Raw genomic sequence first — 18,639 nt, 5'->3', positions numbered from 1 at the left:
CCTTGTCCGTTGTATGGCTAGTAAAGATCTTCTCCCAATCTGTGGGCTTTCTATTGATCTTGCTAGCTATGTCATTTGCCCTGCGGAAGCTCTGCAACTTTATGCAATCCCATTTGTCCAACCTTTCTTTGATTTGTTGTTAAACACCAACTTTTAATGCTTAGCTGGGTGCCAGTGGTTCATGCCAGTAATCCTAGCTACTAAGGAGGCTCAGATCTAAGGATCATGGTTCAAAGCCAGACTTGGCAGGAAAGTCTGTGGAACTCTTATCTCCAATAAACTACTCAGAAAAAGCTGGAAGTAATACTGTACCTCAAGTGGTAGAGTACTAGCCTTGAGCAAAAGAAACTCAGGGGCAGCACCCAGGCCCAGAGTTCAAGCCCCAACCTGGCAAAAAAAAACAAAAACAAAAACAAACAAAACAGGAAAAAACAAAAACAAAAAATTCCTAATGCTTTTAATCTCCTAGAATCATATGGCCTGAGAGCTTTGAACCCCAAAGCTAGAAGCAACCTGTAGGAATGAGTCCCCACCCTAAAGGTCATTTTTAAATGACCTTTCATGCCAGAAAATTTAAGTAGATAAAGGTTTAAATCAACATTTAAAAGCTATTGATTTTTTTTTTCTGTCAGTCATGGGGCTTGAATTCATGGTCCAGGCACTGTCCCTGAGTCTTTTTGCTCAAGGTTAGCACTCTACCACGTTGAGCCACAGCACCGCTTCTAGTTTTCTGGTGATTAATTGGAGATAAGAGTTTCATGGACTTTCCTGCCTAGGCTGGCCTCAAACCGTGATCCTCAGATTTCAACCTCCTGAGTAGTTAGGATTACTGTTGTGAGTCATCAGTACCTGACCAGCTGCTGACTTTTAAGAATCTACTTTTGTGGAGGTGGGAGGGAAGGGAGGGTAGGGGGAAAACAAAGGAGGAGGCAAACAATGCTCAATAGGAAATGTACTCATTACCTTGATCATTTAACTAACCCCTCTGTACAGCATTTTTACAATTAAAAAAATATACAAAAAGGGGGCTGGGAAGGTGGCTCAGTGGTAGAGCACTTGCCTTGCATGCCTGAGGCCCTGGGTTCGATTCCTCAGCACCACATAAGCAAAAAGAAAAAAGCCAGAAGTGGTGCTGTGGCTCAAGTGGTAGAGCGCTAGCCTTGAGCAGAAGAGCTGAGGGATAGCGCCCAGGCCCAGAGTTCAGGCCCCATGACTGGACCCCCCCAAAAAAAATACAAAAGAAAAGAATCTACTTTTGTAGGCTGGGAATGTGGCTTAGTGGTAGAGTGCTTGCCTAGCATGTGTGAAGCCCTATGTTCAATTCTCAGTACCACATAAACAGAAAAAGCCAAATGTGGCACTGTGGCTCAAGTGGTAGAGTGCTACCCTGGAGCAAAAGAAGCTCAGGGACAGTGCCCAGGCCCTGAATTTAAGCCTGAGGACCCACCCCCTCAAAAAAACAAAAAACAAACCCAACAACGAATCTACTTTTGCTACCTCTAGTTAAAGAGGTCTCACTTTGGTCAGTCTCACTCCAAGTGGACTTTTTCAATAGGGCCTATTACTATTTAGTAATTTTTAAATATATTTTAAAAGGCATTATTTCTTATTGTAAAGAATGTATATTCAAGTGTGGAAGATTTTATTTCAGCTCAGCAATGTTAGTTTCTGAAGTCAAGAACAATACTTTGTTTCTTTTATTGTTGTCAAATCCTAATACTAACATATACTATTGAAGTTGGGTGAATCAGTTCCTCAGGAGCCAAACCTAAAAGAGGAATGTTGGCTAAGGCTAAGGAATTCACTTTCCACTTGAGACAAGCATTGCGGATTAGAGGAGTGGCAGTTAGTGAGCTAATACAAGGGCAATTGTTAGCAACATTTGACTGAACATTAGAATCATACCAGTTGTTGAGGAGAAATGTACAATACAATAGTTTAAATGTAATTTCAGAGCAGTGCCTCCTGCAATGCCATTGTTGTTGGCTGCTCACTTTAGTGGATTCCCGTTGTCATCCATGTGCCTTACCTCTACTGTTTGCCATAGCCTTGGATTCTTAGATAAGTGAAATCCTTTGATGAGCTATGTCGTGTTTGGCTTGCGTGGGACCCCATACCTCACTGGTATATCTACAAATAAGACACTAGTAACACTACGTCCAGAAACTAGAGCAACAGGATAGTAAAATGTGTTAGTCAGAGTTCTGTTTCTGAAAGAAAATACATGAGATAAAGCAACTTAATAAGAGGACAAGTTTATTTCGGTTCAGTTTTGAAAGCTCCCATCTCTGGTCAGGCAGACCCATTGCTTTTGGGCTGTGGAGGCACATCATGGTATAATAAAGCTCATGGCAGCCTGGAAAGAGAGACAGAAAGAGGCTGGCATCCCACCAGCACCTTTGAGAGTGACCTAAGAGCTCAGACTAAGCCCTGTCTCTTGAAGGTTAAATTATTTTCCAGTAGTACCAAGCTGAGGACCAAGCCTCCAACACAAGGGTTTTTGTGGGAACATTCCAGATCCAAACCATACCAGAAAGTCAATTGTAAAATGTTGATGTAATTGGTGCTTTTGATATGTAGAGTTCAAATCATTACAATATGGTCAATTGTTAAGATTACTGTAAGACTGAAAGGTCTGATGTATTTTCCAAAATTAGTAAATCTTCTCATGGTTCATAGATGGCAAAACTAGTAGATGAGAGGCATGTATAGGGAGAAAAGTCAAATAGCTCTCAGTTTCTGATTAGGAGCAAATGTTAAGTATCACTAAGATGATTCTGTCTATAGCGACTTTGGTCCATTTGTCCGTAAGATGCTGAAAGCATTGTAGTCTCCTCTAAAAAAATGGAGACAAACTGAAATTTAATAGGACCATGGCTTGAGAATTTAAGATTTTAGATGTTTTTAAAAAGCATCACATTAGACTTTCTCATTTAGAAAGCAACCATTACTTTCAAAGATCTGAGCTGTGCATGAAAATACATTCCAGTGGCTAAGCCAAAAGATGATTCCAGGGTTTCCTATGATAGATATTTGCATTAAAATCACTATTCTCTTGCATAGTAACCAGGATATAATAGTGATGAGTTTTAGTACAAAGTAACAAGCCAAAAGATTAGATGGGCTGTTACTATAGTCCTGGATAACTTAAAACAACAACCTGTGACTAATCAAGCTGCCAGAATTCCTAAACAGAGTTGATTAACTTTGGGGCTGTCAAAGACCAATGAGTTAGATGGCTCAAGTTTAAGTCAATATACTTTTTTGGTACTGGATAATTCTTGCAGAGGAAAGGAAATGAGCCATGATTTTGTTTATCTTCTTCAAACTGCCAAAATGACAATGAAAGCTATATGGTATGTAAACCTATGCAGTTGATAAGCAAAAATAAACTATTTTGTATATACTGAAAAGTCATACACAAAACCATTGGAGGCGAGTGTAAAAAAATATAATGCTCAGAAATTTTTTTAAAGCAAATAGGTGTTTCATTAAAAACTATTACTCATAAGTACACTTTTATTTTTAAGTATGTTTGTAGATTCCCTGTCAACTCTCCCAGTTTTTATTTCTTGAATTTAAAAAGAAATCTTACTTTCACTTTATTATTATTCAAAGAAAAAATGGCTTATAAAAATTACAGCCCAAAATAAGGGTAGCTAAAACTATCAGAGTTTCTTTTTTTTTTTTCATTGAGCGCTGGTATTGATGATTGAACTCAGGATCTTGCACTCCACTTTTGCTTGGCTTTTTTGCTCAAGACGAGCATTCTACATGTTAGCTGTATTTCCACTGCTGGGTTTTTTGTTTTTGTTTTCTTTTTCTTTTTTTGCTGGTTAATTGGAAATAAGTCTTTCTACTCAGGCTGGCCAAAATGAGATCCTTAGATCTCAGCCTCCTGAGTAGCTAGGAATTCAGACATGAGTCACCAGTGCCTAGAAGAATTTCCACTTTAAAATTTTAATAAATTAAATCATCTAGGAGGAAAAGGTTTGTACACTCAACATGAATATGGTTAAATTGGTAATAATAGAGGCAATATTTTTAATAAAATACGATGTATATGAATAATATGAAATGGCATTAAAATATATACTCATTCTATGTAATAAATAAGCCTTAGTTATTTAATCATTTCAAATGTTTTTAGGGTTTTGAGTTGAGTATTTTTTGTAGCTAACTCTCCATTTTATAGTATGTGTATTTTTATGGGAATATAATCCCCACTTGGTTAATTTTTTAATTCAAAAGAAAAATTGAATTTTACTTTGACATTTATTGCCACAACTGTTATTAGAGAACATTTCTGAGGTGACAAAAAGTAAGACTAGAAATTGTAAAATGTGCTTTACACTTTTATAGCATCTTCATAGAAACTGAACTTACAGATTCTCAACTCATACTAATCTATTAGACAAAAGTTCATGCCAATATGATCAGTTTTGTGGGATGAATAAAAACTAAATAACTGAAGAGTCATTGCCTATGAAGAACTTTCTGTGTTTGTTTGTATTTAAAAGGTTCCAATTTAGTTATATATTTGTGCCAATGTGTCCCATCAATAACAAGGTTAGTGTGAAAAATATATAGCTCTATAACTGAGTTAAATCAAAATAAAAAATTAACAGTGATTATTAAATGTCAAATCGAACTGATCTCATATGTGAAATTCAATATACTTACACTACCACCTAAATTTTAATACATGAACATAATGAGAGATGCCCAGAATAGCTGGAAAGGTTATTTGCACTTTTTAGCAGCTTCTCATTTCACAGCTTAGGTTTATTTTCTGCAGTTTGATGAAATAGCTTAGGATGTGGGAAGAAGTGTGTAGAATCATGGGGAAAGAGTAAGCATATATGGTCCTATGTTCGCTTAGGTAACATTCTGCTTATTATATTTACTCCAGCTTGTTGTCTTTGTGTACTTTCCTTCTTTGCCAAAGAAGAAAACATTCATTAAGCACTTTGAGAACGGAACAGCTGCAGGTTGTAAACACAGATGGAAAACAGTTTTATACAAGGCTCCTAACTGGAAACAGACTTTAATTCTGATCTTGGAATAGCCATAATGGAGCTTTCCATCTGTGATTATGTGTTTGTGCTGCAGAGGAGACCTGTCACTTCATTGTATGCATTGATTTATTTATTGCCACTGTTGATGTAGTTCAGCAAAGTCTCTTAGAAGGAAGAAGAGCAACTCTACCTTGATGCTTGCTTCCTGTGAACCCTTGCCTATCTGATACCTTTCTTCTTTCTTCCCACGGAGAATTCCAAGTGGAATTCTCAACAAACCAAGTCTTCCTAGTTCTCATGTGCTGTGAAAACCAAGGCCAAAGATTTTTTTACAGACTTACCTCCGGTGTTGCAAGAGTTCAGACAATTGTTTCCAAAAGGCCCATGTAAGGCTTAGTCACTAGAGTAGTTCAATTGTGAGACGGTGAGACCTTTAAGAGGTGGAGCCTACTGGAAAGATTTTAGATCTTTGGAAGCACAGACTTGACAGAGATTGTTGGACACTGCTCTCTTCCTTTACCTCTTGTATATCCTAGCTATGTGATGGAAAATTTGTCACATGCTTACTCCATGATATGCCACCACAGAGTGGAATCAATGGGGCCAACTAACTGATCATGGGCTGAAACCTCCAAAATGGTGATCAAAATATGTCTTTGTCTTAAAAATTGATTCTAGTAATGGAAAGCATCTCACTAGTAAGTATTAATACAAGTTTCTTCATCTTGTTCACTATTATGTTGTGTGTGTGTGTGTGTGTGTGTGTGTGTGTGTGTGTGTGAGTCCTGGGGCTTGGAAATCAGGGCCTAGGTACTACTGTCCCTGAGCGTTTGTGCTCAAGGCTAGTGCTCTAGCACTTGAGCCACAGCTCCACTTCTGCCTTTATTTTGGTAGTTAATTGGAGACGAGAGTCTCATGGACTTTCCTACTTGGGCTGGCTTTGAATGGTGATTCTTAGATATCAACCTCCTGAGTACTTGAATTACAGACATGAGCCACTGGTACCTGGCTCTGTTTTTTTTTTTCTGATAGATTTACTGAAATATAAAGGCATAAAAATTACACATATAATGTATGCATTTTGAGAAGTTTGAGCAAACTTGATGCCATCACTATGATTAAGGTCCTAAATAAATTCACCATCTTCAAATATTTTCTTACGTTACTCCAAACAAAACATTGTTACTTCACAGTTGACTCAGCAGACCAAACTTGTCAAAATATAAAAAAATGTTTATTGTAATGGCTAACACAAATTAATCTGTAGTTGTTTAGTTTCTTTTAAATATCATAGAGGGATTAGGATATAATAACAGATAAAATGTTGAGTTTTTGTACTTTTGGAAGACACATTAATAAGATGTGTAATCACACAACATAGAAACAATGTAATTATGTTAGTAAGCTTTCCATGACTGTAGCAAATACTCAGAATAATCAGATTATGAAGAGAAAAGGTTTATTATGGCTCAGACTTTTAGAGGTTTCAGCCCATGGTCAGTTAGGACATAATGAAGTAGAATGTCATGGTGGCAGTAGTAAGGCCCGCTCCTGAATGGCGACCAGACTCTGCTCTCCTGGCAGCCATCGCTCAGTACCTAGGCAACTAGCACACCTGAAAGAGGTCATATCTGCATCTGCTGAGGTCACATCTGGATTCCAAATGGCCACACCTTTCTCCCACCTGGTCCCACCTCACTTTACCTGACCACACCTTTCCCCACCTGTACCCTAGATAAGGCTTAGCCCAAGGCCAGATGCTCTCTTTGGCCAGCTGCTTGGAGAGCCAACCTGGCCTGGTGCCAGCCAGAATGATGAATAAATCTATCCCTTACCTGAATACCACCTGCGTTGTGTGTTTCTTACTCCGCAGCCTCTTTAAAAACCTAACAGCAGTATTAGGCCAAACCATTCACCTCTTGGCCAAGACACAAAAGTGAAGACATTTGTCTTCCCCTTGGGATTAGGGAGCTACTATGCCCTTCAAGGGCCTCAATGACTAAAAGACCTCCATAGGCTCCTTAACGATTCTACCACTTATAAGGTCCTCTGTAGGCTAATATATACCTATTATATATTATGTATAATATGATATAGTATATATAACATGTACATATTATATATATGTATATGTACATATCTATATCTATATCTATATATATATTTGGTGCCAGTCTTGGGGCTTGAACTCAGGGCCTGGGCACTGTTCCTGAGATTTTCTTTGCTCAAGGCTAATTTTCTACCACTTGAGTCACAGCTTTTTTGAGTAGTTTATTGGAGATGAGTCTCATGGACTTTCCTGTCTAGGCTGGCTTTGAATTCTGATCCTCAAATCTCAGCCTCCTGAATAGCTAGGATTACAGGTGTGAGTCACTGGGGCCAGGAAAGTACTTCTACATTTTTTTGCGGGGGGGGGGGGCCCCGGTTGGGGGGCCTGAACTCGGCCTGGGTGCTGTCCCTCAGCTCTTCAGCTCAAGGCTAGCGCTCTAGCACTTGAGCCACAGCACCACTTCCAGCTTTTTTCTTTTTACTTCTGTGGTGCCGAGGAATTGAACCCAGAGCCTCATGCATGCAAGGCAAGCGCTCTACCACTGAGCCACCTTCCCAGCCCCAATACTTCTACATTTTTAAGTGTGCAAATATATGGCAAAGATCAGAAGTATTATCAGCAGTCATTCTTTTGAGGATGAAACATTTTAAACATTATTAAAATCTCCTACAGATAACCTGGGAAGAATCCCATTATTCTAATCCTCAGTTAAGCTGATTGTACCACCTGTATACTTCTGTGTGTGTGGTGGGATGGAGGGATATGGGTATATATCAATACTGGGACTTGAACTCAAGGCCTGGGCATGTCCTTGAGCTTTCTTGTTCAAGGCTGGCACTCTCTTATGTGAGCCACAGGTTGACTTATAGCTTATTTTGGTGGCTAAATAAAGATACAATTCTCATGGAATTTCCTCCCTGGGTTGGCTTCAAACGTCCATCCTCAGATCTTAGCCTGCTGAGTAAGTAGGATTATATGTTTGAGCCACTGGTGTCTGACTTCTACATATATAATTTTAATTTTTTTCAAATTCAAATGAATTATAAGATTTGAAAACCTTTCCCTTTCTTCATCTTATTTTGAGTCCATTAAATATTATACTCTTTATTGTGGTAAATGATATGGTTGGAAATACAAAACGGTCATGTTTATAACCCAGTAGATTGTGAGGACAACTCCTTCTATTACTCTAATTTCTTTCTAATATATAATTAATTCCATGATGTTCATCTAAGCTAATTTTTCAGAGGATCTTTTTAGAGGGTGTGTAATGCTATGATGCAATTTAACATGGTTTTAAAATAGCATCCAAGTCATAGAGGAAAAGAAGACACAAAATTATATTGGAGAAAAATAAAGTTTTATATTACTTTATATCATTGACACTTCTTATTCTGTCTTCAGCCAACATAGGAAATAAATTGCCAATTTCATAACCAAAAATATGTTTTGTTTTGTTTTGGTTTTGTTCATTGAAACAGCAAATATTTTTATCTTGAAGCATAAAAGACAGGGAGTGGCACTGTGGCTCAAGAGGTAGAGTGCTCGCCTTGAGCTAAAGAGTGCAGGGCCAGGCCCAGGCCCAGAGTTCAAGCCCCACAACCAACACCAACAACAACAACAAAAATAAAAGACTGTTATTTGGGCCAGCAAAAAAGAAGCTGCTAGCTTGGAGATAATTTTAGGAAAGAACTGTGGGGCATGTTTTACCAGCTTAAAATGTGTATGTTCCCACCCCATATTACAGATTCTACCTTCAAAATACTATGGAAAAAAAAGTTGGAAGAACCCAAGACTATTACTGTCACCCTCCCTTCCTTCCAATTGTAGAATTGAGATCCCAATAGAGCTCTTCCCAAGCTGATGTTTTCTAATGCAGAGATATATGAGAACTTGGTGGAAGCAAAGCCTTCATCTGTTGAGAAATAGACAAGAATCACAGCAGTAGGAAAATAAATACAAGAATAAAACAACTATTTTGCTACTCTCCTTCAGTTTCAAAACACATGAATTCATTTTCTTCTACTAATTAGCTTACAGGAATAGCATAAATACAATAAAAACCCTTTGTCTAGATATTGAAAACTTCATGGATATAAGTCTATAGCTATATCCAGGTGTCTTCTCTCTTCCTGTTCCTTGGTCAGTACTTTATTTACTAGCTCTGACCTCAGAGCACACTACATTGAAGTGGGTCCTGAAGTCACCCCACCATACCAAACACTGAACCTCTAGGTTTGTTTTGTGTGTGTGTGTGCGCGCGTGTGTGTGTGTGTGTGTGTGTGTGTGTGTTTGATACCAATACTGGGGACTTGAACTCAGGGCCTGGCACTCTTGCTTGGCTTTTTCCACTTGCACCACAACTCAACTTCTATTTTTTTTTTTTTTTTGCTGATTAATTAGAAAAAAAGAGTCTCGTGGACTTTTCTGCCAGGGCTGGCTTTGAACCTTGATCTTTCCATCTGACTCTTGAGTAGCTGGGATTATAGGTGCCTGGTTTGTCCCTCTAGTTGTGAGCAATAGATTAAGCTAGTGGTTATGATTGGAGGTGGAAGGGGCATCCTGGAAATCTCAGGAATCCCCTATTTCCCAATCAGTATGGCACCAGTACACTAGTTGAATATTTTCCAGATGTCCACAATTCAAATAAAGATAGTAATATGCAGAGTTCAGTAAGGCATTTATGCCCTCCATAAATTGAGGCTTTAATCACAGAATAAAAAGCAGACATTGCCAGGCATCAGTGGTGCATGTCTGTAATCCTGGCTACTCAGGAGGCTGATATCTGAGGGGTGCCGTTCAAAGCCAGCCTGGGCAGGAAAGTCCATGAGACTCTTATCTCCAATTAACCACCAGAAAACCAGAAGTGGCACTATGGCCCAAGTGGTAGGTGGAGCGCTCACCTTGAGCTGAAGAGCTGAGGGACAGTGCATAGGCCCAGAGTTCAAACCCCACAACCAAAAAGAAAAAAAAAAGCACAGACATCCAGAGTGTGTTAGAAGGCATATATTCACTAAATATTTTAAAATTTAATCTATTTTCAACTGACATAATTATTAATGATCTATGTTTAAGGGGTACAAATTGATGTTTTGACATATGTATGCATCATAGAAAGCTTCAGTTAGCTAATTAATGTATTTATCACCATGTTACCAACTAATCATTTTATTTGTGTGGTGAGGATGTCAAAAATCTGTTTTTCAGCAATTTTCAAATATGTAATACATTACTAATGATGGTTACCATCCAGAGCAATAGTTCGCTGAAACTTTTTCCTGGCTTAACTGAAATGTATAACCTTTGATTAACATCTCCCCATAGGAACTAAGCTTAGAAGCTCAGCATGGTAGTACACAGCTGTAATATGAGCCTTTAGAAAGCTTTAGAAAGAAAGCTGTAATATGAGCCTTTAGAAAGTAGGAGTATTTTGAAATAAAGGCAAGTCTGAGATATATAGTAAGACTCTGCCTCAAACAAAAACAAGAAAATCTCTGACTGCAATGACATTACATTTTATCCCTTTAATTTGATAGTTACTTTTTACAGCACTTGCATTAATCCTAACAGTTTTTTTTTTAACACATTTGGGGGCCAGTCAGAAGATATAGTCTAATGGACTTTTTTTCCTGGGCTATCTTTAAGTTGTCAGCCTCCTGAGTAACTATAGTTACATAGTTACAGGCATGAGCCACTGGCACCCAGCTGGAACCAGTTAGTTTTTATCTAGGGTTTGTGTTATATATTTCAATTCAGAGCTTTTTTTTAGTAGTTTTGTAGCTTCTCACTCTTCAAAGAGAGCCTTTAAAAATCATCTCTGTGTTGTAATGCACCTCTAACTTCTCCTGTACAGAAGATGTAGGGGAAAAAAACTTGAGAACTTAAATATCTAAGCTTAGGTCTCTGAAGTCTGTACAACTCACAGGACCACACATCTTACCCAGAACACCACATTCTTTCCTAGCCTTCACCAGCACACAGCCCTGCCAGGAGCCAGTCTGCTGGGAGAGGCTAAATTGCACTTGTGCTTGGAGTAGGAGGCGAGATGGAGTGATAAATAAGAGCCTAAAATAAAAATTAAAAAGCACACAGAGGATACCATGTGAATGAATACTCTTAAAACTGTCCGCGATGGGAAGAAATCAAAAGGTTTATTGGGTGATGAAAAATACCATAAACTTCATACAAAAACATTCCAGGGTTTGGCCTTATGTAATGTAAAAGAGGATTTATTTTTTACTAAGATTCAATTGAATCAAATCAACATAAAGAAATTGAAATCAACATAAACAAATGATTCCATTTGAATTTGGTTATTTTCTCAGGCCCCTTGTGCTCATTCCCTATTCCTGTCTGTCTGTTTCTCTCTCTCTCTCTCTCTTTCTTTCACATACACACACATACAGACACACACACACACACACACACACACACACACACACACATACAAACTTAGGCTCACAATTTCTTAGTAGCCTCATGGCATAGTGTTTGTTGTGCTGAAGTGCTCAAGTTCTATCCAGGTGACACCTTGCCAAGAAGGCTCATGTATGCCCTGATTTATGGTTTTCAGATGTATTTCTATAAATGCTTCTAAGTTCTATAAAGTGATGTTTCTCTGTGTCTGCCTGAACTCTGTGTGTGTGTGTGTGCACATATGCAAGTGTATGCATGATACTAGGGTTTGAATTCATGGCCTGGGAGCTGTACCTTAACATTTGCATTTAAGGCTGGTGCTCTACCACTTGAGACCACACGTCCACTTCCATCTTTTTTTTGGGGGGGGGTCCGGTCGTGAGGCCTGAACTCTGGCCTGGGCACTGTCCCTCAGCTCTTCAACTCAAGGCTAGCGCTCTACCACCTGAGCCACAGCACCACTTCTGGCTTTTTTCTTTTTGCTTATGTGGTGCTGAGGAATAGAACCCAGGGCTCATGCATGCAAGGCAAGCGCTCTACCACTGAGCCACCTTCCCAGCCCCCACTTCCATCTTTTTGACAGTTAATTGGAGCTAAGTCTTACAGACTTTTGGACCTAAATCAGGATTCAAATCCTGATACTCAAATTTCAGCCTTTTGAGTAGCTAATGCCACTGGCAGCCACTGATTTTTTTTAAAGCTATGGAAATGAAAGGGAGAAGGCAAAATTGTCCAGTTGAATTAATAGCTATTTTAGTCTTTTTACCATTTTCAGAGAAAGGAAACTAATGTAGCACTGGGGCAGATAGTAATACAGGGCAAGAAGGAACTTGTGCCCAGGCTGTAGGTGCAAAGTTGAATTGTGAATGTAAGAAATATTTTTAAAAGTGTACTGTGTATAAAGTCAGTATTTTTCTCTAGTATTTAGGCTCCAGTAAACAAGATCATGCCTGCTTCCTTAGCTACCTGGGAGGCAGAATGCTCAAGTGGTACAGTATCTGCATGGAGTAAAGCTCTGAGATTTGGTTTTGATTTTGCATTACAATCAGTAAAAAAGTTTTAAGCATACTTTGAATACTTATTTATAGGTCATGTACATATATAAGCAATAAATATGTACTGCTTTTTATACATAATATTTTAATTTAATATAGAAACTCACAGAGTGCCTACATGTCAAATTTTATTAATATGTATTTTAAAACATATAAAATATATATTTAAAAAGAGTAGCTGGGCACCAGTGGCTCATGCCTATAATCCTGGATACTCACGAGGCTAAGATCTGAGGATCATGGTTCAAAGCCAGCCCAGGCAGGAAAAGCCATGAAACTCTTATCTTCAATTAACCACCAGAAAACTGGAAATGGCTCTGTGGCTCAAGTGGTAGAGTACACACCTTGAGCTGAAGAGCTGAGGGACAGCACCCAAGCCCAGAGTTCAAGCCCCATGCCCCCCGCCCCACACAAAAGAATGACATAGTTCAGGCTGCTATAGCAAATTACTACTGGCTGGGTGACTTAAACAAACAAAAATGTGTTTTTCAGAATTCTGGATAATCCCTGGATACTAAGGAGACTCATGTAGGAAAGAGGACAAGTGGAGAAAGCCAAGCTTTGAATATTTGAATATCTGAACGATTTGTGTTAGCTACTTTCATAAACTGAAAATTGTTGTTATAATAAGTAGCAACAAAGGCAGCCATTCACAAGTGCATGAATGAATAAAGGCATTTGAATGAAACAAGGTCTTTTGTTCTTAGTTATCAGTGTGAATTCAGCAGAGGAGTGCATTCCCTATGTGTTTTTCATCCTTTAATAGGATAATGAGCAGAATTGTTTCAGGAACATCTGTGTTTCACAGCATCCATCCTATCCTCCATAGTCAGCAGAAAACATGTTTCATTTCTGGACTGCAAATAGATGCATCCACAGATCAGTGTATTCTGTCTTAACGACTTCTATACAGAACTTGGTAACGCAAAATAAACAACTTTACTGTCCAGACACAGGAAAGACATACTTCCGATTATTGGAAAGGCTTCAGTTCAGAGTTCCTCTAGATGTCAGTATTACATAGGGAAATGAAAATATAATATCCTGCAGCAATGAATGAAGACCTTACATTATTTACATGACAAAACATGTGGTTTATGTTTACCAAAGGGGGGGCAGCTTTGTTCAGAAACTGGGTACTGTGCTCTTCAAGATCAGTATCTTCTGCTGCTGGTTGGGTCAGACCTGAGCCTGAAGAATTTGATCACAACATGTGAACAGATGCTCTACCCACACTCAGCTGGCTTTCTGGGTAAGCAGTGATCAATTAGCACTCCAGTGATCAATTAGAACAGCCAAATTCTCAATTTTACCTATGTTGATGGGCTGAAATAAAAGGAGCCACTCCAGCTTTTATAGTTAAATACATCCTTGCTTTTACCATTATGTTTATCCCACAAAGGTAAGTCCAGAAGCATTATGCCTGTAGATATACTTAGTTGTATTTCAAATGAGAAACCTAGGAGTAGGAACATAGCAGTGAGAGTGAATTTGTTCAAAATGCACTATGTGCTTGTATAGAAACATCATAATGCAACCTTCTTATGTTACAGATGAAAAGATAAAATAATCATAAAAATTAAATGTTATAGACACAATTTGTTAAAACCGTCTTGACATTTAACTAATTTGAATGTATACATTCAAATCTGAATTTAAGTTGTTTATCCTTCCCCTCCATTCGTTTTTATTCTAATCTTTGGATAAGTATTTGTCTCATTACTCATCTTTTTTCTTTTTAGTGGGGCTTGAACTCAGGGTCTCATGTTCATTCTCCATTAGCTTTTCTCTTCTGGTGCTTTACAACTTGAGCCATAGTTCCACTTCAGCCTTTTGCTAGTTAATAGGAGATAAGAGTCTCTTAGTTTGTCTGCCTAAACTGTTTACACACTGGGATCCTCATATCTCAACCTCCTGAAGAGCTAGGACTATAGGCATGAGCCACTAGTACCAGTCTGTTTTCATTTCTTATGCCCTTCCCTCTGAATCTTTTTTATCTTCTGTAGTGGTATGTAATAGACCCTAATAACAGCTTGGCTACTATCCTTCTGTCTGTAATCTCTGAGTACAGATTGAAATAGGTAGCCAAGTTAGAACCCTGCCTTCTTCTATAAAAGGAAGTGATTGTCTCTATTTCAGAGTTCTTATGAGGCACAACTGAATTAAAAATGCAAGGTTCTTTAAGGAACTCCTGGCACAGTGTCCATGCTCTGTACATTTGGGCCATTATCACTACCACTCATCATCATCATCATACCATCATGATCTTCATGACATCACCACCACCACCACCACCACCACCATCATCATCATCATCACATTACTATGTGATGTACTATTATTTTGGGCCATTAAAGGCACACAATCTAATAGGAAACTAATAAGGAAACACTTTCAATAAAGTATTGCAAGAGATAACAGGTTTACCCATAGGCAAAGATCTATGAAAATAGAGGAGGAACAACCCACTTTGCCTGAGGAGCCTGAAAACTGTTTTTTCCAGCCAATCTCTGCACTGTATTCATGAGGGAAATTCTTTTTTTTTTTTTTTTGTTGGTTGTGGGGCCTGAACTCTGGGCCTGAGTGCTGACCCTCATCTCTTCAGCCTCAAGGCTAGCACTCTACCACTTGAGCCACAGTGTCACTTCCAGCTTTTTCTGTTTATGTGGTACTAAGGATCAAATCCAGGGCCTCAAGCATGCAAGGCCAGCATTCTATCACTGAGCTACTTTCCCAGCCCAGGAGAAAAACTCTTTAGCCCTACACTCTGATCTTTGCTTTTTATACATTATTGACCAGGCCTCTGCATTGTAAGCCCCCCCCCCCCGAAACAAAGTAGAAATACTCTGAACCTGTGGAACTGTGCTTTGAATTATTTTAAAGTATATTGCAATTGCCCTTAGTACCCGAGTTTATGCTCTTGGAGTTTCCAGTTTGTAAAGCCCCTTTCAGCAAGTTATATTCCATTTCAAGGACAAGAGATTGATTCTGTGGACCTTCAATTTAATCAGGTTGTGTCTCTGAACTTTAGAGTTTGTAACAGTTTGGGTGGATTAGGTTGTTTACTTTTTATGTGTGTGTGTTTTTTTTTTTTTTGCTAAGCAAAGTGGGTTGCTCCTCTTCTATGTTTGCATAGATTTTTGCCTATGGATAAACCTGTTATCTCTTGCAATACTTTATTGAATATGTTTCCTTATTAGTTTCCTATTAGATTGTGTACCTTTAATGGTCCAAAAGAATAGTACATCACATAGTAATGTGATGATGATGATGATGATGATGGTGGTGGTGGTGGTGGTGGTGGTGGTGGTGGTGGTGGTGATGTCATGAAGATCATGATGGTATGATGATGATGATGAGTGGTAGTGATAATGGCCCAAATGTACAGAGCATGGACACTGTGCCAGGAGTTCCTTAAAGAACCTTGCATTATTAATTCAGCTGTGCCTCATAAGAACTCTGAAATAGAGACAATCACTTCCTTTTATAGAAGAAGGCAGGGTTCTAACTTGGCTACCTATTTCAATCTGTTCTCAGAAGGATCATAGCCAAGCTGAATTATTAATATTTATTAGGGTCTATTACATAGCATCACAGAAGATAAACAAGATTAAAAGAGAAGGGCATAAAAAATGAAAATAGCCTGGCACTAGTGGCTCATGCCTATAGTCCTAGCTTTTCAGGAGGTTGAGATATGAGGATTCCAATGTGAAGCCAGTTTAGGCAACCTTGAGCAAAAGCAGCCCAGGGACAGTGCCCTGAGTTCAAGCTCGTTAGCTCAAGGCTAGTCCTCTATCACTTGAACCACAGCGCCATTTCCAGCTTTTTCTGTTTATGTAGTACTGAGGAATTGAAGCAAGCACCCTACCACTGAGCCACATTCCCTGCCCCTTTATGTGGTATTTTAAAGGGAGTTACTAAACTAATACAGAGAACCTAGAATTGTGGGAATAATTTATCTACTTAGAAGTACCATCTGTTCTTAAAAAAAAGCTTTCTTTAATCTCCTGCTTTCTCTGTATGTATGTAGGTGTGTGTGCCTATACATATATGTATATGTTTATGTGTATATATTTGCATTCAACTTACATGAAGCATATCAAGACGACTTAACAGAAGGTCAAAAATAATATGTACATTGTTGATATCCTTTAGTTTGTTCACAAAAATTGGTTACATTCCACAAACCTTAATAGAGTTCTGTAGGATTTCTTTGAAAGTCTCAGACACTGTAATCTCTATAGGATTTCATTAATCAGATGGTTATAAACTATGTGACTACTTATTTTATGTTTAATTTCTATGCCTGAATAATATAATATAGTAGTTACCAACCTGGAGCAATTTTGCTGCCAAGGGACATTCAGCAATCTTTGAAGATATTTTGGTTTATTGTGTGGTGTGTGTGTGTGTGTGTGTGTGTGTGTGTGTGTGTGTGTGTGTGTGTGTGTGTGTGTGTGTGTGTGTGTGTGTGTATGCATGTGTGTATATCTGGCAGTACTAGGGCTTGAATTGAGTACGTAGGTGCTGTCCCTTAGCTTTTTAACTCAAAGCTATCATTCTACCAGTGAGCCACACTACCATACTAAGGTACTCTACTACTCCCAGCTTTTGGGTTGTTAATTAGAGAACAGAGTCTCATGGACTTTCCTTCTCTGGACTGGCTTAGAACTGCAATCCTCATATCTCAGCCTCCCAAGTATCTGTGATTACAGGTATAAGTTATCAGTACCTGGCTAATTTTACATTTGATTGACAATGTGTTAGATAGTAAGGAATGATAAGTTTTGAGATCTATTGCAGAACAGGATCAACATAGTCCATAATAAGGCATTATGTACTTTGAAATAATAAAGAGGATATATTTCAGATATCTACAGGAAAATTTTGTCATCACAGCTCAGAGGCCTGGTACTGCTGGCATCTGATAGGTAGAGGCTAAAGCTGCTGCTAGATGTATGTATGTACTACGTATGATGTTATTCACAACAAACAACTGTCCACCCTCCTCCTTCACAGTGCTAAAGGTGAGAAACACGGATGCAATAGGTGATTTCAATGACTTAATTTTGTATTTATAGGCTGAGGAGAAGGTGTGGCCAAACCCTGTCCTGAAGGAAAGGACACCTATTGAAGATGAAAGGACATCATCCCTCACAGGTAGCACCTCTAGAAGACCATATAGTGGATAAAAAGAATTCTGCTGTGATAGTTCTGCTGCATCTGTTGTTCTTATTTAAAGGAAATGACACATTTCTAAATTTGTGTAGGGAAATGTGTTGTTTTGTGGATAACTTGGCTTTGGGTCCTATCAGTTATAAACAAAAATCTCTTGAAATTCATGTCAGTTGATTATTCATAGTTCCTCCTACTTTGCTCTTGAGTCTTATGCCTGCTGATAAAAAGAAACCCAGGTAGAGATTCCATTGTATGAAACCCAGATTATACTGATCACATGCCTTCCCCATTAAATATTTTGTGTCCTATGGTGGCTTCTAGAAAGATCTACAGAGAAGAACAAATTCTCCTCTGAAAATGAAAAGGTTGATAGACTCAACAAGAAAAATGCTGAGAAGACCAATGCCTCTGTAGCTCAGAGTATTATCATGTGTAATATGGAAAAACAAGATAATGCGGAAGATCTTGCGCCAAGAAATTCCATAGAGTCAGATGGAAAAGACAGTTCATGTGTAGAGAGTTTGAAGAGACAAGAAAACAGTAGTACTGGAGATGATAAGCAAGGCATTGTGGGTAAAAACGAATGTCTACTGTTCGAAGGAGAGAAAAATGAACCTTTTTCCAAGGAAGAAACTAGTGGAAGAGAAGCTGAGAACGGCGAAGGAACCACAATTACAAATGAAATGGTGCTGGACCAATGTTCAAATAAAAGGCAGCATGTTGATAAAACCAATGGTGATGAGTGCCATGAAAGGTAGGGTTATACCAGTACATATCCACAGCTGGTGAGGTTTTTATATATTTTTGTGCCACTAAAATTTGAGGTTAAATTGAAAGGATAAATGGAGAGCATTTTTAAGGCAATGAGTTGAATTTCTCAAGGTAGATCTCCCATTGCCATATTTTCTTGTCATTACTTTTT

General features: G+C 38.5%; 1 protein-coding gene across 1 annotated transcript in view; it reads left to right on the top strand.

Moving 5' to 3' along the window:
• The window catches only part of Mylk4 (myosin light chain kinase family, member 4), a 108,613-nt gene that overhangs the window by 63,671 nt on the left and 26,303 nt on the right, over positions 1 to 18,639 (top strand). Inside the window, exon 4 of the mRNA XM_013016610.1 lies at positions 17,621 to 17,699. Coding sequence (XP_012872064.1) covers positions 17,621 to 17,699 — 79 coding nt within the window. The remainder of the gene's footprint in view (positions 1 to 17,620; positions 17,700 to 18,639) is intronic.

This window comes from Dipodomys ordii, unplaced genomic scaffold (assembly GCF_000151885.1).
Source record: "Dipodomys ordii isolate 6190 unplaced genomic scaffold, Dord_2.0 Scaffold32, whole genome shotgun sequence".
Classification (NCBI taxonomy): Eukaryota; Metazoa; Chordata; class Mammalia; order Rodentia; family Heteromyidae; genus Dipodomys; species Dipodomys ordii.
The sequence above is the reverse complement of the archived record's forward strand: the minus strand, read 5'-3'. Positions and strand labels throughout refer to the sequence as shown.